The following is a 21,830-nucleotide window of genomic DNA, read 5'->3' as shown; positions in this document are numbered from 1 at the left end:
AGTCCAGGCTTCATGTCCTGTCCTGCCTCCTTGGGCTTCACATTCCAGCCTGTTGAGTACCCTCTCCACATCCAAGAGCCACCACCTGTGTAAGGACATGGGTATTAAGCAGATCAGGTCAAGGTTATATTCTTTCCCAGAGTTTAACTCTCAGGCCAGTACTGGGGCTACAGCCGGTGCACTCAGGTGTCCTGGCCTTACATGCAGGTTATTAAAGAGACATAATGCTCCTCTCATAAATAAAAAGGCTGATTGCTTAATCTCATTGTGTTGCTCTTAATAAAATAATAATATTCTGTGCAGTTAAATCTCCTTACTTGGCTTTCTAATATCAGCTAGGTGAAGATTTTTATTACTTTAAACATAATATTTTTCTAAACAGTTCAAGCCGAGAAAGAATTCAGACACTGCATGGCCATTGCTGTTGCAGAAAGCAGGTCCTTAAGTTGTGCTCAGCAACTCAGGTTTCTGCATGGACCAGAGAGGAGTACAGCAGATGAGGCCATGGAGCCACACCCCCAAGCCCTGTGGTTCCAGGAGGTGGCCCTGGTGATGCAGGCGTGGCTGGTGTGCAGTGGGTTAGCGCCCTCCTTGTATCTAGGGCAGGACTAGTATTCTACTTGGGAACAACAACTGGTACCCCAAATTTTGTTCTGTTTTCTGAAGAACTCAGATGGAGAAAGGCTGTTTGGTTCCCCATCCCTTGCCTTTTTTAGAGAAATGTATTTTTGACTTTGTAACTGAAATAAAAATATTAGACCATTATAATTTCACTCTCAATCGTGAATTTCTAGAATTATTCTATTCCATTTACCATAGGCTAACTCCACTATGTAAACTTTTTTTAAAATATCAGAATATTATAAGAGGTAGTTTTATCTCTGCTCCAGCAACTACATTCAATTTATAACTAGTAATTTTAAAATGCATTCATTTTTATGTATCTTTATTATCCTACAACAATAGGATACCAACCCTATGCTAACCTTATCCAGTTTGTTCCCTTACGAGACCCTAAGCAGTGTTCAGGAAGTGAGTGTTGGCCCAGTGAAGCAGTGGATAGCCCAGGGAGAGCAGAGGAGCTTCCTCCCACTGCCTGGGACAGGCGTTTGGCACCCTAGTCTTTGGCTATGCTCCTACACTCTGCCCCAAGCCGTCAGCAGTCCTGGGAAGTGCTCGATTGCTTTTTCCCACTGTCCCTCACTCTCCCTGCCCTATGCCGCACACACTCCCAGCACTGAAAGCATCCCATCTCTGGAAATCTTACTGGAAGTATCCTGCAGTTGGGTTTGTGGCAAGTTATTAGAAAACCTGATTTTAAAAATGATTTCCTGATCTGTCCAAGAGAACATATCAAGTGGGACGTGTGAGCAAGGGTTGAGTACACAGCTCAGTGCTCTGAACATCCACTGACCATTCTGCTGGTGTTGGTCTCTTGTCCTCCTGAACCTGGCCACCATACACTCAAGGCACCAAGATTATAGGGATGCAGGCATTGCCTGCTCCAGAATCCTAACCTGAGCAGTCAGCCTCGGAACCAGAGCTGCTAAGATTTTTTCCAAAGCGTCACCAGATATTAAGATTCAATTGATAACATCCTTAACACAGCCAGAATTTTAAATGTCCCTGAGATGACTTACGTCTCAAAATCCAAAATGAGATCCTAACAGCATAGGTGGCAATGAGACTTGAAAGCAGGGGTGAGCTCACCCTGCCTCTGAGAGACTTGAGCCCCGAGGGACCCACCCTGTCAGGCCCTGGGAGCTGTGACATTGCTGGCCAGTGACAAGGCTGTGCCTTCAGAGCAAAGGTGAAGGGTGCCCAACCTTGGGAAGCTGCAGAGCACAGAGCTGGTCTTGTGGGCATGCTGTGACAGTCTCCAACTCTGGCAGCATGTTCATTGCAGAGGGTGTTCCTGTTGGGTAACATTCTCTCTGCTGCTGCCAAGCTTGGTATGTCATTAACTGACCTGCTGTCCCGTGATAAGGCTCCTCAGAAAGATATTCTTTTCCAGAAAGTGCTTGATTGTCATAAAATACTTAACATACATTATTAACTTTAGAAAATATCTTCTTATGAGTTTTTAATTTTAATAAGTTATTAAAGTAACTCTAAGTAAGAATAAGTAAGAGCAGCTCCTATTGTTTAGTACCTACACACACCAAAGACTCAGCTTACATTTCTTCAGCCTTAGGACAGGTTGCAGAAGCATATTTCCACCTGGCAGAGCTGGAATTGAACTGGTGAGGTGAAGAGACTATGCGGAGCTACTGGCTAGCCTGGTCAGACTCAGAGCCCAGGCTGCCCTCTACAGGCCTGATCTGCAGGCTCCGGCTTTTCGTTCCCTTCAGGTCGGAAGATATTCCTCGTAGACAATTTCATGTAGTTGGTCAGACACCAGTTTCTCTCTCATGTTGGAAAAAATAGAGATAAACAAAATTCAGATTACTTGCTTCCTTCTAGGGTTTAAACATGACTAGCTGTAGGGAGCTCATCGACACAGAGTACCAAAGGAAGCCTTTATGGTGCATAATGGACCATGTTACACAGCAGGCCAAGGGACTTTCTTCCACATTGCTTATTGCTCACCTGTATGTAATATGGCACAGAAATGCAAAGTTCTAGACACTGCAGTTTCTCTGCCTTCATGTGTCTGGGGACACTTTGCATGCAAGGTACCATGTCCTCTGGGCACAGCATCCCCAAGGCAGTCAGACCTCACACTATGGTCTCTTCAGGTCGCACTGGTGCGGTGGACAGAAAGTGTCGGGCTCACTCTGGTCAGCAGGGACCTCACCTCCATGCAGCTGAAGACACCTGGCGGCCAGGTCCTGACCTACTGCATCCTGCAGGTGTTCCCCTTCACCTCGGAGAGCAAGCGGATGGGCATCATCGTCAGGGTATGCTGCCACTTGTGCTGGGCCCAGAGACACTTCAGTGTGCTTGGTGTGGACAGCTTGAGCGGTTCCTCTTTTAATCTTTTAAAGCAGATACAAAATCCTCCCTCTCCACAAAAAAGGTTAAAGTTAAGTACGTATTCGCTTTGTGCTTGTTATGGTTTTTTAAAAAATAAAACAAAATCTAAACTAATAATTTATGAGTGAGACACCAGAGTGGCCATAATGACATAAAATACCTGGTGATGTGAAACATCTGTTCCTAACACTGCTAAGGGAGAATAAGTAAAAGATGTTACTAATTTTCAAAATCAGCTAGTTGTTTTGTGTTTAACAAAAGTAGCATAACAAAAAATTGAACTTAATAATGATTTTTAACCTTAAAGTTTCTATATGTACCTGTGTTCAGCTTTTCTTAGCAAATAACAATTAAAAATATTTGGAAGTTTGTTAAACAAGAAAGCATTTGATCAGACTTTGATGCTTACAGTATAGCCCAAGTCATATATTCATTAACAGAATTTATTTCAAAAATTTCCTCCCAGCATCTCAAGTGTGCAGTGATTTTCCCGATTCTTACTGCATTGCATGTAAAGGCGCCTGTCACTTGGAAAGCAAGCAGCTTCCCACAGGGAAGGCATTCTTAAGAGTTGTTTTTGTTTTTTTTTTTCGGTGCATTTTCTATTAGACCAGCAGTTATTTGCAAGGAGCTAGATAGCCCAACAGTGTATTTTCACTCCATACAGGATGAGTCCACAGCAGAAATCACATTCTACATGAAGGGTGCTGACGTTGCTATGTCCTCCATCGTCCAGTACAATGACTGGCTGGAAGAGGAGGTAAGTGGGCCACGCTTGGCACTGTGCAGCCACACATGTTCGTGGAACTTAGGAAACATGAGATGACCGAAAAATTGTCTCCTCCCCACAGCTTGGGAGACACTGGTGTCATTGGAGTAGGTCAAGGTACAGAGATGTCAGACCAGGTCCTGGAAGGTTACCAGGGGTGTTGTCATTTCCCACCAAATTGTTCTCAGTAGTCATGGTTCTCATACTGGTTAAGCTAAAAGGATAAGGCCCTAGTTAATTATGAGGCTTTCTATACAATTAACTATTGCTGTTTTGTTTGTGAAATCATGTGGATGTGCACAAGGAGCCCCTTATAGAGAATAATTTTATGTGTAATACTGAAAGTATAGAAAACATCATCAGTCATTCACTAGAGAGTTGTGAAATAGCACTGTGTGTTTAAACAAGGTTAGGCTTTAATATGACATCTAGTTAATATGCAAGGAGATTTTAATTCGAATTTTAGTATTATGCTAGTCAGTTCACTTAAAAGTAGAAAATAATGTACAAACACCAGTAAGCCTATATTAAATTGAATGAGAGTCTACAATGTGTTAAGTTTACATTTTAATTGATAGCTGGGTTTCTGAGTAAAGCCAGACCAGTTATAACGGCAAGTACAGCCCTTTTCCCTGTTTACATGTTGTTCTGCTGCTCAGAGCTCTCCTGTCAGTGCAGTGACCACACCCAGTGTTCGCATGATATTGGCAATATGAATCAATATCTCCTTCAGGGCACTTTGATTTAATCAGGGACATGAATAAATTAAACTCCCTGAAGACCTAGTAAAATGCCATAAAAATTACTTTTGGTCATAATGATGTGCAATTAATTGTAAAATACTTGTTTAATTTATTTAGCTTTATGAGGTCAAATCAATAAATGTCTCGCAGCAGACAGATAATGTCAGATTGTTTTTCACAAAGATAACTTTATTAAAAATCCTATGTACATTTATTTTCTCAGCATTGTGCTTTGTTTCATAGATAAATCTTTTGACCCTTTGTGGTGTCTTTGCTGTAAACTGTTGTAATCAGAATCCTTTCAGTGTATTAAGAAACAAAGCAAAGCAATCACTCCAGGGGCCTGGGTTTCTATGCTTTTTGTTGCAAGCAGAACCTGGAGTTGGCTTCTTGGCTGCAAACTTGTGTTCTCCAGTTGTGCAAGGAAAACACTCTACATTGATCATATTAAAGAAAGCACCATTCTACAAAATTGAAATATCAGAGTATTCACACATATTAACACACAGAAAAAAAATAACCTTCTGGATGAAGGGAGGTGTGGCAGTGATGGGCCTCTTCCCTCTAAACACAGACCTGAATTAGATCCTGATGTGGTATCCCAGGAGAACAAGCTCAGCCCTCCTCTGTGGTACAGCAACAGTCCCCTCCCTCGTCTACATAGCCCAACCCTGGAAGTCGCTGAACTGGACACTGGGAAGGACATAGCTCATGAGTGTCTGAGTGGGTAGTATTGGACCCCAGGCTTCTTCCCCAGCCCTTCCTGCCACTGCAGCCTACAGATTTAATAGTGGGCATCAGATCCAATAAGCTGGATGAATTAAAAAGGTATTTTCAGAAAATCTGGATATTTTAATAATTTTTATTTACCTATAGACAAACATCTCTTCATCAGATGCTATACCTGGCTTTATTGGAGGTAGACATCCCACATACAGCTTCCTAAGAGATGATAGGGGTGACAAGTGCCTGCCTGTGGTTTGGGGTCTGTGGTGTGCAGAGTTGGTTAACTGAACTGTTAATCAGTACACCCCAGGAAGTTCAGGATCCCTGCCCATGCCTAGTTCTAAAGGCCCAAATCCCTAAGTCAGTTGTCTTCACTGCCTGACTGCCTATCACTGTATGTCTGTTACTGCTGTAGAGATGCAAGATACTTCCTGAACATGTGAGTCATCACAGGGCTTGTGACAGCCTTCGTCGGGGGCATGATTGCTCTCCTTTTCTCACCATTCAGCTATAGCATTCTGTAGCCCACCCAACTCACTGTAATTTTTTTAATTCATTTGCTCAGTACAAAAAAAATTTATATAATCCCTTGCATATTATCATATCATAATGGAATGAAATTAGAAATCAATAGAACCAAACCCTATAGAAACTATATAAACACATGGAGATTGAACAGTACTCTATTGGATGATGAAAAGATGATAGGAGAAATTTAAAAATTCTTAGACTTGGGGCTACAGTAGTGGCTCAGTGGTAGAGCGCTTGCCTGGCATGTGTGAGGCCCTGGGTTTGATCCTCAGCACCATGTATAAATAAATAAATAAAATAAAAGATCCATTGACAACTAAAAAATATTTTTTAAAAAAAATTAAAAAATAAATAAATAAAAATTCTTAGGCTCAAATGGGAATACTGATACAACATTTCAGATCCTCTGGGACACTATAAAGGCAATTTTAAGAGAAAAGTTTATAGCTATGAAAATCAGAAAGATCCCAAATAACCTAAAAATGTGTCTCAAGGCCCTTGAAAAAGAAGAACAAACCAATTCCAAAACCAGTAGAAGAAAGGAAATAATTAAGTTCAGAGCTGAAATCAACGAACTTGAGAATTAAAAAAAAAAGATACAAAGGATTAATGAAGCAAGGAGTTGTTTCTTTGAAAAGATAAACAAGATTCATAAGCGCTTAGTCAAACTAACCAAAAGAAAAAGGGAGAAAAAAACAATTTAATAAAATTAGAGATGAAAAAGGAGAAATCACCACAGACATCTTAGGAATTCAGCAGAACATTAGGGACTATTTTGAAACCTTGTACTCCAATAAATTGAAAGACCTAGAAGAAATGGATGCATATCTAGACATGTGATCTGCCAAAACTGAATCAAGAGGACATAGAAACCCTAAACCAGTAACTTGTAATGAGATAAAATTAGTAATAAAAAAAAATAACCTTCCAACAAAGAAAAGCTCAGGACAGTTGGATTCTCGGCTGCATTCTACCAAACCCTTAAAGAAGTAATGCCAATACTCTTCAAATTATTTCATGAAATAGAAAGGGATAGAACACTTCCATTCACTCTATGAAGCCGATATCACTCTCATACCAAAACCAGATAAAGACATTTCAAGGAAAGAAAATTACAGACCAATATCCCAGGTGAACTTAGATAACAAAAATACTTGATAAAATATTAGAAAATTGTGTTTAACAAAATAGCAAGAAGATTGTACATCATGACCAAATTGGTTTTATTCCAGAGGTACAAGGATGTTTGAATATTTACAAGTCAATAAATGTAATTCATCACATAAATAGAATCAAGGACGGAATCACTTGCTCGTCTCAATAGATGCAACAAGACCTTTGACATAATTCAGCAACCAATCATGATGTAAAAACAAACAAAAAAACACCAAAGAAACTAGGAATAGAAGGAATATACCTCAACATCATAAAGGGTATATTAAAAAAAAAAAACCAAAGCCAACTTCATAGAAAATGGGGAAAAGCTGAAAGCATTTCCTTTAAAATCTGGAATAGTCTATTTAACGTAGTGCTAAAAATTCTAACCAGGTCAGTGTGGCAAGATGAGGAAATAATGGGGATAAAAACAGGAAAGGAAGAAGTCAAATTATTTATCACTGTTTGCAGATTATATTTTTCTATACCTAGAAGATCCAAAAAAAAACTCCACAAAAGATTGCTATAACTAATAAAGTTGACAATGTAGCAGATTACAAAATCAACATATGAAAATCAATAGTTAACAAATCTGCCAAAAAGTCAGTAAAACAATTGTATTCAAAGTTGCATTTAAGGGCTGGGGTTGTGGCTCAGTGGTAGAGCGCTTGCCTGGCGCATGGGAGGCACTGGGTTCAATCCCCAGCACCACGTAAAAATAAATAAACAAAATAAAGGTATTGTGTCCATCTACAACTAAAATAAGTAAATAAATAAACTAAAAAAAAAATTGCCTTTAAAGAAAAAAAGAGAGAGAAAGAAGTTCCTAGGTATAAATCTAACCAAGGAGGTAAAAAGAACTCAACAATGGATACTAGAGAATTCTGAAGAGAGAAGCCACAGGATGGAAAGGCCTCCCATGTTCATGGATAGGCAGAATTAATATTGTTAAGATGGCCATGCCACCAAAAAGAATATACAGGTTTAGTGCAACCCCCATCAAAAATACCAGTGACATTCTTAACAGAACGGGGCTGGGGGAGGGAGCCTGGAATTCATTCAGAAGAATGAAAGACCTTGAATAGCCAAAGCTATTGAAAAAGCAGTGCTGGAGGCATCATAAATACTTGAATTCAAATTACACTGCAGAGAGAGTATAGTAACAAAGTCTACATGGTACTGACATAAAAACAGACACACTAACCAGTAGTACAGAATGGAAACCCACACATCTACAGTCATTTGATCCTTGACAAAGGTGCAGTGCAGCCCTCTGTGTGTCCCCTGGTGAGGAGGCCCCAGACCATCCCTGCACCCAGTCCTGCTTCACACGGCAGGAAATATGCGCTCCTTAGTCACCTGGGCTCTGCTCCAGAGCCTTCTCCCCGAGGAAGTGATTCCAGATGGCCGCACTCTCTCTGTTGCAGAGCCAGCCACCTTCTGTCCCACCTGTTCATAGATGCCTGCTTGCTGTCGGTGTCCTCGTGGTGCAGGCATCTTGGGCGGGACTGTGCCTGCTCCTGGCTGTGGAGCAGGAGGCCTGTCTCTCTGCCACACTCATCTGCCTCTGTGGCCCTGCACCCTCCTTTCAGCTGTCGCACCTTGTGCCCGTAGGAGACTGGGTTGGGCAGTTCTGCGCCATGCAGGACTGTGCCTGCTCCTGGCTGTGGAGCAGGAGGTCTGTCTCTCTGCCACACTCATCTGCCTCTGTGGCCCTGCACCCTCTTTTCAGCTGTCGCACCTGTGCCCGTAGGAGACTGGGTTAGGCAGTTCTGCACCATGCAGGACTGTGACCCCCCACACTGGAACTTATGTCTCACCCCTCCAGCAGCCTCTGTTCTTCCTTCACACCACTACCACCCGCTGCAGAGGGATATTTGCTGTTTCTGCTTGGTGCACGAGGGAGAAGCTCTGCAGCTCTGCCTTGCTCTTCAGGGCCATGTTGATGTCTGTGGAATGGAACCCCATGTGTGCCATTTCAGGTTCTTTAAAGATTGACCCCTGTCCACCTGTTCAACATGGCCAGGACTAGCCTCATGTGGATATGGCCTGGTATATGATCGCAAGTGTGTGTCACATTCCCTACAGTGGGAATGGTGTCATTGGAAACTGCAATTCAAACTTTGTGAGAAGTTGCCAACACCTTCAAACAGGTGTGCCCCACCCCTGTACCAGTTGTGTACCAAAGAGCTTGTTTCTTCACTCGAAACTGTTGGGTTTCTGCTTCTGATGGGGAAAGTAGTATTTTATTATTTTAATGCAATCTTTCACTGTGAATTGTGCTAACATCTTTTGATACACCTACAGAATGTATCTCTAGTTCTGTTTTAAATACAGATTGGGTCATGGCTCCTCCAGAGCTTCCTCTTCCCTGCCCACTGAGACCAGGAAACCAGTGTCCCAGTGCCTAGCACAATGCCGTCTCACCAGTGGAAGCCTCCAACCCACCTGATCATGGACCAAGTGCATGGGGCTTTGGGCATGGCCCATGTCCCCACCAGCCTCAGCTCTTAACTAGTACCCCACTGCCCATCAGTCTGATGGCAGTGCCCCTGTGTGAACACCCGAGCTGCAGGGCCAGGAAGGGGAACCAAGAGCCTTGCCAGCAGGGTGGAAGACTGCAGCACAGACCACACATGCTGTGCTTAGCCCAGCACAGCTACCTGAGGCCCACTTCCACCCATGAGGCTCGGGCAGCCAACCAGTCAGCTTGCCCTACAGCACAGAGCAGAAACAGCCTTCAGATCCATGCATCTTAGATCTGGCACTCCCCATGGGGGCCTCCCCTGGCCCCACTCTCCCCACACCACTGCTGCACTTTCCTGGTTTTACTTATTTCATGCAAGTTTGGGGGCCTTTAAGGAGGAGCGTCCTGTGGCAGAAAGGGACTTGAAGGTGTTGCACAGCCAGTGTGGAGTAGCTCAGACCCAGTGCAGCAGCCTCTCCCCTGTCCCCCGTGGGAGCAGTCCCACTGGAGTGTGGTGGGAACCATGAGTATACCCAGAGCACAGAGAACACATGCTGCACTGTGACCTCTTAGTCCTCACAGCACCCAGGCCGGCACATGCTGGTCCTGCGTGAGATGAAGACGACCACAGTATGCATGGGAGTGGACTCCATGGTGCCTGAGGCCACCTGGGGACCACAAGTGACTGGGCTTCTCCTTTCCAGTGTGGAAACATGGCTCGGGAAGGGCTGCGAACACTTGTGGTGGCAAAGAAGGCATTGACGGAAGAGCAGTACCAGGACTTTGAGGTGAGTGGCTCATCACCTGCCCTTCATGAACTCTCCTGCCCTGCAGGCCTCTGTCTGTACTCAGGTGCATCCTGACATTGTGCATGAGCACTCTGGAAACCAGTGTCCCCAGTGCCTGGCATAAGGCAGCCTCACCAGTGGGAGCCTCCATCCCACCTCCCCTCAGTCTGGAGTTAGGGCAGGGGCATGTGCACAGCAACAAGGTTTGCACCTTCTGTCTCCCAGTGCTCAGGGGAACAGAAGTGGTTCAGGCTTTGGAGTTACTTGCATAGGCATGACCTGGTTTAGTGTCTCTAACCAAAAATTGCAAAATGCTTCAAGATCTGTTGTCTGTGCTCATTATATATCCAACTTCAGAACATTGTAAATTGCAGATTTCTGGATGAGGGATGCTCAGCCTGTATTATGGATTTATTTAGTAAATAATTGCAGACCAGGCATGTGGACCATACACATGTCCCCTGTGTCCCAGAGCCGATACAGTCAAGCCAAGCTGAGCATCCATGACCGAGTACTGAAGGTGGCCGCAGTGGTAGAGAGCCTGGAGAGAGAGTTGGAGCTGCTGTGCCTCACCGGGGTAGAGGACCAGCTGCAGGCTGACGTGCGGCCCACGCTGGAGATGCTGCGCAACGCTGGAATCAAGGTGGTGCCTGCTGCCCTGGCTCCTGGGATTCCTCTGCTAAGCAAACTCTTTTCCTTTGGAGTATTGTTCTGTGGCACTCCTGGGGTGGTGGGTGGAAGAATGTGGGAAGCAAAGCTACACCTATCCCCCGTCCTTCCTCAGCCTCACAGCCAGACATCCAGAAATATCTGCACTGTCCTGCCTTCAGACTTTGCTTCCCTGGTTCTGTCCATCCACATAACATGTGTACTTCTGAAGACAGTCGTGAGGACCCACAGCCCCTGCCCAATGTCTACAGTCTGTGGTTTAGCCACAGGCTCTTCAAATCAAGTTTCCTCACTTGCCATCACCCTGCTGGTCAGAATCCTATGTCACAGGCCTGAGTGTAAGCACTCTTCCTGAAATAATTGCAGTCTTGCCAAATCCAAGTTGCCCAAGCAGCTTCTGCCATAGGCAGCACATGTTGGGTGAGCAGAGGAGAAGGGCAGAACCCCAGCCTATGCTGTCTGTCTGCGTCCATGCTGTCATGGAGTCAGAAAGCACACTCCTCACAGTCCTGCTCAGCTGCTGAGCTGCTGAGCTCAGCAACAGGGTTTCTTGCAGAGATGGTATGCGCATACAAAGCAAAGGCAGGAATATCTCCTCCCTCCGGCTCCTTGTTGGACATACTGGGTTCTTCTCTGGGTCTGCTGCTGACTCAGGCCTTGGGAGGGTGCTCTGGCCAACATAACCCCCAGCTCCTCGCTACTCTACAGCTGCAGGTTGGCAGCTGACATTTCTCTCATAATTGGTTTGTTGAGTTTGAGTTGAGGTTTGTGGTGCATTTTCCTTGGGAGTCATGTGGCCAACTGCCCTTTTCCCCGGCTGCTGACCTGCCATTTTTTCTTCTGACTGTTGAGGTCCTCAATGCCCGAGGGAACTAGCACTTTCTGGTGTAATTTTGTTTTTTAGGAAACTGCTTTCTTACCTCACATTTTCATTGAAGTTGAGAGTTCAGTGACAGGCTGGTTGAGAACACTTATTTTAATACTGTCCAAAGGATTTGAAACCTACTTTTGAGGATGGAAAAAGTACAACTAGCTAGAAAAACTCTAGCTAGACGGGAAAGGTGAACTGAAGGGAAGGTGGGAGACAAAACAGTGCCTGGCCCACCTCCCTGCCCAACCCTTAGATTCTGGAGAACTTCTGTGGGAAGGCCAAGGAAATCTGGTGGCAGTGGGAAGCAGGCCCTGAGGCTGCATGGTGGACAGAGCATTGTGCAGACAGGGAGTTCAGTTAGGGAGAGCAATTGAGACTGGGTATTTAAAATCACCCAAGTCCAGTGACATGGTGCAGCCAGGACACTGGCAAAGGGTGTGATCAGTTAGACACATGTTGGTTTTAAATGCCTTCAGTCTATTTCTCAGTCACGTGTGCCAGATTGTCCATGTGTTATGGTAGTGAACGTTCGTGATACGAAGGTTTGGGCATTGGTACTCCATGATAACCTGTGGGAGATTTTCCATCTAAAGCACCAGACCCTTTTCTCTGTACAACGTGTCCAGCCTGACTCCAGATCAGCCTCTGAAGGGGGAAGGCGCATCTCAAACTCAGTTCCTGGTGACAGATTGCTAAGCAGTGGTGGTTCGTTCACTTGGCTCCTTTATCTTTGTTCCACTAAAGTGCATGAAGACATGTAAATGAGTAGAAAGCACAAGTCTTCAGGCAAGGAGAAGAGCCACAGTTGGATCACTCTTAAACAAATAATTAATATTTCATGTTTTTTGTTTCCTGTTTCCAAAAATGTCTTTTGGTATGTTACATAAGAAATCTGAGGAATTCCAATGATAAGAATATTACAGGAAGTCTTTTGACGTTATATAAAATATATAAAATACTTTGATATATATTAAATGCCCTGATATTTTATTTTTTATCTGCAGATATATGTACATAATATGTGTATGTATATGCAGTTTTTTAAATGGAAAAGTAGCATTGTTTGATATGTTTTATTTGATGTAAATTACTTCTGGCTTAGCTATGGGCCCTCTGCCTATTTGGGCTTCACCTTCCACCTGAAAAAATCAATAAGTTGAAATAAAATTCTTTATGATCTTGCTAGTGCTGTGTGCAACCTCGTCCACCCTGTTGGTTTGGTTGGAAGTTACCTTTGGGCATCTATAGATATCCACTTTGCCTCAGCCATGTGTGACTGACACAACCAAGTTGCTAGTCAACATGCCTCCACATCTCATGGCTGTCTGCACATCACTTTGCTCTTACTTGTTCTGCCTAAGCAAGTCAGGGTAGACACAGCAAAACTTGGCACCACTTTTCAGTGCATGAAGAACCTCACGACGCTTTGTAGCCATCACCACCATCCATCTCCAGGACTTTCCTCTTCTTAAAGTGTCCCCATTAAACCCCAGCTCCCCAGCCCCTAACCATACCATTCTGTTTGCTGTCTATAGATTGGATTTATCCGGGGACCTCATATAAGTGGAATCATACAGTGTTTGTCCTTTTGTACCTGGGTTATTTCCCTTTCCATAGTGTCCTCACATTCCACTGTGTTGCTCCATGAGTCAGAACTTCCTTCTCGTTAAGGCTGAATGATATGTCATGGAATGGTAGACCACATCCTGGTTATGCATTCATCTGTCGGTGAACTCGGGTTGCTTCACCTTTGGGCTTTGTGGTAATGCTATGAATGGGGCGGGAGGGGTGTACGAGCAACTGTTCAGAACAGACGCTTTTAAGACATAAAGTATCCTTGCATTGTTGAAGTTCACCAGTTTAAATTGTTTCATAGATATGGATGCTAACAGGTGATAAACTGGAGACGGCTACTTGCATTGCCAAAAGTTCACATTTGGTGTCTAGAACACAGGACATTCATATTTTTAGACCTGTAAGTATGTTTCTGAATCACTTTGAAATTTTAAATGTTTTATCTCACACTTAAAATCTGTTATTTTTGTAAAAACGTATATGCAGTTATTAATTACTAAATATCTTTTTTTTAAATACTCTTTTAGTTGCAGATGAACACACAGTATCTTTATTTATTTTTATGTGGTGCTGAGGATGAACCCAGTGCCTCAAAATGGGAGGCAGGCACTTTACCACTGAGCTACAAGCCCAGCCACAATTACTAAATATCTTTTTAAAAAGAAATGCTGTCATTTTTTTCTTACTCAACTTATAAAAAACAAGTTAAAATAATTTTTAGTTACATTAAATGTAATAAAGAAGATGGCTTTTTGATAGTGACCAAGCTCTAAATTCAAAAGCATTTTTCTGTTATATTCTTAGTATTATTTATTGCTATTTTTAAATAGACATACCTCCAATACATAAAAATAAATATTTATTTTACAATACATTTTTTATTTAGTTACTCATATTACATGTGGCTCAGAGGTAGCTCTTGTGAAACAAATTCTAAACACAAAGTAGGAATATGTTTTTAAAATATTGCCATTTTCACATTAAATGTTCTTCCTTAATTGACTCAAAGAAAATTAATAGAAGTTATCTAAATTTATGTGTTTACTGTATGTATTAGTAATGACTAAATTTAATTCACACAAAAATAAAAGTTCTTCAGCCTTGATTGATGGTGAGTGAACAGACACTGTGGTCTGTAGCTGTCTGAATGCAGCTCTGACACCTACAGAAATGGCTGTTTGCGAGTCATTTACATGTAAATGTATTTTGTTTTGAAGCATAGAATCACAAATTAGGCCCTGCAGACTACTATTTGCAATTAAATTATTAATGCTTCTGATAAAACTTTCGATCAATTTTTGTTGACTTTTCAGTGTTATAGCACCACAAATTAAATTTTTCACAATAACCTACCTATTTACAGATGAGTTTGAGATTAATTTGGATCATGAGAAGCTTAATTTATTTCACTCCTATAACATTTATTTTATTCCCTATAAAATCTCCACAGAAAGAATGTTGAAAATGCATACCTTGGTTTCTGACATCTTTTCACTCAAAAATTAATGATATTCCGAGATTATGAATCAATTTTACTTGTTTAGATTGCTTAATCCTTCAGACATCAAACAAAATGGGATAGACGGAAAACCAGGGCAGAGACCACGGAGGATTTTACAAAAGCCTCCCACACTTCCTCCACATGGTGAAAAGAGACATCTTTAACACCAGGACCTCAGACAGTTGTGCCTCTCCCTGGCATGTGGCCAAGGACCCTGTCTCCTCCAGCCAACAGTGTGGTGTCCCCACAGATATTACAATATAGTCAAAAATATTTTTATATATAGAAAATCATTTTTGTAAACGCTGTGGGCTTTCATGCAACTTTTGATAATAAATGTGACTTATTTAAAAAAAAACTGGCTGCGTTCCTCGTGCTAAATACCATCTCACCTGCACCCCACTCTGCCTCTCTCCTTGCTAAATCCTCACCTCACTTAGGGCACTAGAATGTGTCTCAGGTGAATTTACTCTCAGAACCGGCCTGACCTGAGCAGAAGGGAAGCCAGCTCCAGGTACCGCTCAGGTATGTTTCTTGGGTACAGTGCTTTCTCTGCTTTTATTTGCAGCAAATCGAAAAATGGTCTGTTAACAGTCAATGGAGAGTGCAATCGAAATTTGAAGGGACCTTGTTTAGCAATTGAGATTCTCGACACTGTCCAAAGGACACTACCGCGATTTTTTGAAGCACATCCTATTGGTCTGTTGCTCTAATTTTGAAGACTTTTAACCTGTACTAATCTTTTCTCCTCTATGGAGGTGACCAGTCGAGGAGAGGCCCATTTGGAGCTGAATGCATTTAGAAGGAAGCACGATTGTGCACTGGTCATATCAGGGGACTCCCTGGAGGTAAGATCAGGCCCCAATACAGTGTGTGTCTGTCTGTCTCATGAGTCGAGGCTGGGTCCTAATACAGCATATGTCTATCTGTCTCCTGAGGCAAGTTTGGACAATAATATAGTATGTATCTGTCTGTCTGTTCCTTGTAGTTATCCAGGGCTTTCTTGAGGGATGTGCTGTCAGGTGGCCCTGCCTCTCTGCTGTCCTATGCTTTCCTATCACCCATAAGGCACACGCAACTGTACAGTCAGGGCTGAGCATGTCTCCTGGCCTGTTCCCACTGTTTAAGGCTGGTGTTTTCAGCTGACCCGGATCTCTGCCCCTTGGTAACAGCTCCACCTCCTTGCAGCCTTGGTGTGGTTCCTGTCTTTATCTAAGCCAGTAATCCAGGCATGTGTGGGTCACCGGAGAGCTCCCAGTCAGGGGAAGCACTCTCTAGTCCCATCTGTCCTCCTCTTGACCCCAGGGTACTAGGAGTGCACAGGTCCTGGTAAGGACTGCAGGTAGCCACACAGGTGGAATTGGCTTGACTGGACCCAGGCCCTGGCCTTGTTTGGCTGTGGGCCATTCCTGAGGTGGTAGTGTCACTCAGCGTCTGGGTCTTGTCCTGGACAGGGGCGGCTGCATGGATGGGCGCCTCTCTCCACACTACTTCTGCATGGGGCACTGTACTCGATGACCTCAGATTGCATGTGCTGCTTTCCCAGAACAACATGCCCAGAGGTTGGCCCTGAGACCACAAGGCTTCTTACTGATCTCTGGCCACCAAGAACACCGCTTCAGTTGCTCTCCTTGCTCAAATTGCAGAGGTTGCATCTGGCCCCTGAGTAGACATGCCTCCTCAGGCCAGGAAAGTGGTCCTGTGCTATCCACAGTTGCATCCTGATTTTATGTTCCCATCTCTGAGTCCAGGGGAAGACTCCACAGCCAGCTGAAGAGTTAGTGAGCCAGAGTCTGAAGTGCTTATTAGTCCAGTGGCGTCACCCTGCACCTCTCTATGCTAGCTGGAGCCATGGCCACTGTGCTTCCTCAGTTACCTGGTCACTCTGTCCTTTGGCTGTCACAGTCTGTCTCTCTACAAAGCCCTCTCTGATGGCCCTGTAGGTGCCGGGCCCTCTTCCCGGCAGGAAAGGGCACAGGGCACTTTCCTATCTCTACCATGTTGGTTGGTGTCATTTGTTCTTACTGTGTGTGTTCGAGTTTTGCAGGCATGTGGTGTGAATGACCAGACTGTCCTACCATGGCCCCCCACTTCCCATCCTCCTCCAGTTCCTAACATATGCCAAAGACCCCTTGAGGCCCCATATTTTGGTATTTGATGCCATGTCTCCAAATAACAGTGTTTGTAGAGCTATAGTTTGGCTCGTTTAAGTTTTTTATTGCATCTATCTAGTGCCTGCTATTCATTATCTGAGCTTCATTCTCTTTCCTCTCCATGTTCCCTATGCAGTTAAATGGTGATTTTGGTTGAGTTCATTGGTGGATAGGTGGCACTTATTTTCTTATATTCTGAAATTTGGGAGTTCTGAAGAGGGTTCAGATAACTGACCAAAAATACACATATTAGGTGAGAATAAAAATTATGCAAATGAGGGGCTGGGGTTGTGGCTCAGCGGTAGAGCGCTTGCCTGGTACATGCAAGGCCCTAGGTTCGATTCTCAGCACCACATAAAAGTAAATAAAAATACAGGCATTGTGTACAACTAAAAGAAAGAAATATTTTTTTTAAATTGTGCAAATGAGAACATCAAAGCAAAGGAAACAAAAATAGTCAACAGGGCTTTTGTTCCTGTGGTCGGAGGACCTGGAGTCTGATACCTGTCCTTCATGCTAGGGGAGCATTTCAAAGCTCCTGAGAGAATGAGTAGGCTCAGTGCCCTTCAGGCAGTGCATCGGGACTCTGGTTTTCTTGACCAAGGGAATGCATTGGGAGCTGGTGGACTCCCCTATTCCTTGGCAAGGGTAGTGAGCACTTGATATCAGAGGTCAGTCAGGTGTCTTCATCACTACAGTGCTGGGAAGGAGGGGCTGGAATCATCTTAAGCAGGTTTCCCCAGAATAGCCCAAACACTGGCCCCAGTCACATCAGCCTGGAGACAGCTTTTGCCTCATGGCCACCAGCTCTGGGCCTGACAACCTTCAGCGTGCTTTGCCCTTCCTGGTGGCCCTCATTGTGCAGCCTCTGTGATCTTTCCCACCATGGCCTTGATGCACTAGTCTCCCCCACCTCACCCCTCCTCTTCTTACAGGGCTGTGGGACCATTGGCTCCCACATCCCCCAGCTCCCACAGGGCAGGCATGGTCACAGGTGAGACCCAAAAAATGCAAGTGCATGCACATTGGAGAAAGACCACTGGTTTTCCAGCCCCTGTTTTGCTCTGTCCCTTTGCTCAGCTGCAGAACAGTGCAGTGGCACAGTGAGAGTGGCGCTCTGTCTTGCAGGTGTGTCTGAAGTACTATGAGCACGAGCTTGTGGAGCTGGCCTGCCAGTGCCCCGCCGTGGTGTGCTGCCGCTGCTCTCCAACCCAGAAGGCCCACATTGTGACACTGCTGCGGCAGCACACTGGGAGGCGCACCTGTGCCATCGGTGAGCCACCCTGGGCTTCCACCTGGCGGGGGTAGGGGACATAGCCAGAAGGGCTGTCGGTGGGTGGGAACGCCACCTCCCTCCTCAGCAGTGAAATTTTAAGAGCAACTGGCTTCTTGACGTCGCAGGCAAAATCATGTTTCATCTCTGGAACTAGATGGATTGTATCTATGTTACTGAAAATTCCTTAAACAATCCCAACTGGTAACACAGAAAACATGATGATGGATAGGTGCTTTATTTATTTAATATCCCAACTTCTTGTGCTTCTCAGGTGACGGAGGAAATGATGTGAGCATGATTCAGGCAGCAGATTGTGGCATTGGGATTGAGGGAAAGGTACGTCTGTCTTTTTGTTTTATGTATTTTTATCACATCCTCAGCACATGTACAGCCCACACTTGCGTTTAGCAAGCATTGGGTCTGCACAGAATCAGTGCCTCCTGGGTCCACATGTATTTAAGGTCCTCATTTGTCCAAGCCCTGAGCTGTGTACTTGAGTAAGAGATAGGTAGGTCAGAGTCACGCCCTTCTGTTATTTACTCCATAACTGGATGCCTGTCTGAGATGCTTGTAAACCAAAGTGGGTTGGCAAGCCCTCAGCATCCCCCAGTTCTCATGGCCTGCTGGGATTTATCCTCTAAGATACTTGTGCATAGGGCTTGGCTGGAGTGTCCCCAGCACACCTTGGTTGGTCTCTTCAGTACCACAGCTACTCTCCTCTGTTTATCTACCACTTCCTCTTCATGGGCATCCCTGATTCCTGGCCATGTGAACCATGGTTGTGGTTTGTCTTCCTGCCAGCCTTGACCACAGCTCTTATCGTGGCTTAAGTAGGAACATACCAGAAAGACCTGGAAAGTTCACCCAACTTGAGTTGGCTGTTTCCTTGACTGCTTTGTCTGAAGTGTGTTACAGCAAATTTTATGGAGTAGGAGATAGTTTTTTCAGTCATGACAGAGCTGAGGTATGGGGAAGGGCCTTGAATGGTGTTGTCCATACTGTCCCTTTGCCTTACTTCTGTGCGGCTGCTAGACTGCTGAAGCCATTTCTTCTGCAGCACTTGTGAGCACCTCCTCCTGATGCCCACAGGGAGGCGCCTTTAGGCGGGCAGGCAGGTGCCCAGTACAGACCTGATACCACCCACATCACCCGATGCCTGGGATGTCCTGTGGGGAGCTTCTAGGGCCATGCAGGAGGAGCTGCAGGTTTCCATCTGTCTGGGCCAAGCTCCCGAGCTCAGCTCACAGTGTGCATGCTCCGCAGCACAGTGTTCTGCAGAGGCGCCTGTGTGTTTATGCTCCAGGAGGGGAAGCAGGCCTCGCTGGCAGCGGACTTTTCCATCACACAGTTCAGACACGTCGGCAGGCTGCTCATGGTGCACGGGCGGAACAGCTACAAGAGGTCCGCAGCTCTCGGCCAGTTCGTCATGCACAGGGGCCTCATTATCTCCACGATGCAGGTACTTAGGCCTTTTGTGTCCAGGGTGCCTGCAGAGGGTGACAGATAGCACTTAGAAGCGACTGTGGCAGCATCACGGCTTCATTGGATGTCGTATTTTTAATTAGATATGTTACTCACTCTGAGAAACCTGCATGCAAAATGATGTTCAGGTGACCAACAGCGACTGTTTCTAACTTATGGTTTTCTGTCTTTAAGGCCGTGTTCTCTTCAGTCTTCTACTTTGCGTCTGTCCCCCTGTACCAGGGATTCCTCATGGTGGGGTAAGTGCAGTTCCTTGCTCATGGTTCCCAACTCAACAGAAAAATGCGTGTGGAATACTGAATGATATTTTGGGCAGTTCTGCGTTTGGGATAAGCACCACTGATGTGAAGGCTGAGGCTGTGCTTGGGGAACTCCAGGCAGTACCTGCACACTTGAGCCTCTTGCGACTGCTGCTTCATTTTTCACAAAGATTGTGTGTTCATTGGGAGGCTGTAATTTGTGTCAGGAAGTAGGATGGAGCTGAAATCTTATAAAAGAACCCCATGGCTTATGAGAGGGGCAGAACCAAGGGGTAAGCATTTGTGGAGGCTGTCATTCCCAGAATGGAGCCAGCTGGGCCAGCTGCAGGCCTCTCAAAGCCTGTCCCTGTCCTGGCAAGAAAGTGGGTCTTCATGTGGGGACTTGACAGTCACCAGTCAGGAACATACAGAACAGAAGGCACTGGGCTGTCTGCCTCCTGAAATTTGGGTGAGACATGACCTAATCCAGAACAGGCACTAGAAGTCTGTCCCCAGCAGCAGTGAAACCTCACATCTGAAGATCCAGTGCACCAAAGCATGCTGCACACATGAGCTGGAGTAAAGCTAGGTGATCTTAGCCACCATATCTGTGAGACAGGAGTTTCCTCTAAAAGCAGTTAAACTGGGATCTCACCCCCTCACCCACTGTGGTCATGCGCAGAGATGACATCAGCACGGATGTTAGTGTGTGGCCATGCCTCCGCTGCTCTCTGGGTCTGCAGAGATCACCGCCTACCCCAGAAAGGGCTGCCTCCTATGAGCAGAGCCTGGGAACTTGGTGACCAGGGCTACCCACTTACATCCATCCCCATCCCACCCCATTGTCAAGAGGAGAGGGAGAGGCCTTGGCTCAGTGGCTTGCTCGTGGGAGGCATGGCCAGGCTAGGCTCATCAGCCAGCTTCCTGCACACTTGTACCAGCGCCTCTCCCTGTGCTCAGCTTCCTTCCGGGCAGCAGAGGACACATGAGTGTCTACTCACCACAGGCTGTTGTAAGAGCATCCTAAGTGCTATGTTGTCTGGTCATTCCTTGAGTCCCCAGAATTCCTGGTAATGTGAGCAAGATACAGAGGAATGGCGGTCCTTGCAAGTGTTAGGTTTTTGTTCAACGTGAGGTGCTTTGATCGCATCCCAGTGAGAGCCAGTGGGAGTGCTGCCTGCCATGCCTAGGGCTCCCACCTCACCCCACTTTACCTCACCTCACCCCACCCACCCTCCAAGCCCACGTTGCATCCTACTGCTCTTCCTAGTGCATCTGCCTCTCTCCACAGAACACTGCGCCTCCTCTATGGATCCCTATGTTCATACTGGCCTGTCCAGGCAAGCCAGGATAATCTCCCACCTCAGGGTCCTGAGCACTGCCACCTTGAGCTGGTGCTAGAGAGGAGAATGTGGACATGTGACCACAGTATGGCATGATTCAAAGGAAGAGGACCTCATATCTCAGACTGGGAGTGAATACTGCCTCCCAGTCACAGGAGACTCCGGATCCTCATCTGACAGGAAGTTATAGTATGGAGCCTCAGGTGTGGCATGTCCATGCCACATTCCAGCATAGAGCTCAGCAAACCAAAATTAACCCGAGTCTGCCTCTACCATATCACCCAGCACATGCTATCCCAGTTGGTACTCTGGTCCAAAATAAATGAAAGCTTATCTTCACAAGAAAAATTCATGCAGTGAATGTCGACTGCAGTATTGTTTGTGATAACCCCAGACTCAGGGTAACCACAGTGCCCTACAGTGTGCAAATGAATGGGTAAGCAACCAGGGCCCCTTTACCACCAGGATGCTGGTGCAGCCATACCCAGGGTCACCTCCTGGGACCGAGCAAGTGGAGAACCCCAAAGGCTGCCTGCCGTCTGTTCCGTTGTTCATGTGGTAGTCCG

The 21,830-nt window shown here is 45.3% G+C and overlaps 1 protein-coding gene across 2 annotated transcripts in view; it reads left to right on the top strand.

Moving 5' to 3' along the window:
- Positions 1–21,830, top strand: part of Atp9b (ATPase phospholipid transporting 9B) — a 254,916-nt gene that overhangs the window by 217,945 nt on the left and 15,141 nt on the right. For both annotated transcript variants that reach the window (XM_078029853.1, XM_078029852.1), the window contains exons 16-25: positions 2,739–2,900; positions 3,644–3,736; positions 10,072–10,155; positions 10,628–10,798; positions 13,572–13,670; positions 15,530–15,619; positions 18,053–18,197; positions 18,472–18,536; positions 19,504–19,659; positions 19,857–19,921. In XM_078029853.1, the coding sequence (XP_077885979.1) occupies positions 2,739–2,900; positions 3,644–3,736; positions 10,072–10,155; positions 10,628–10,798; positions 13,572–13,670; positions 15,530–15,619; positions 18,053–18,197; positions 18,472–18,536; positions 19,504–19,659; positions 19,857–19,921 (1,130 nt within the window). The remainder of the gene's footprint in view (positions 1–2,738; positions 2,901–3,643; positions 3,737–10,071; positions 10,156–10,627; positions 10,799–13,571; positions 13,671–15,529; positions 15,620–18,052; positions 18,198–18,471; positions 18,537–19,503; positions 19,660–19,856; positions 19,922–21,830) is intronic.

Source organism: Ictidomys tridecemlineatus, chromosome 13 (genome assembly GCF_052094955.1).
Source record: "Ictidomys tridecemlineatus isolate mIctTri1 chromosome 13, mIctTri1.hap1, whole genome shotgun sequence".
Taxonomy (NCBI): domain Eukaryota; kingdom Metazoa; phylum Chordata; class Mammalia; order Rodentia; family Sciuridae; genus Ictidomys; species Ictidomys tridecemlineatus.
Note: the sequence above shows the minus strand (reverse complement) of the source record. Positions and strands in the feature narration are given on the sequence as shown.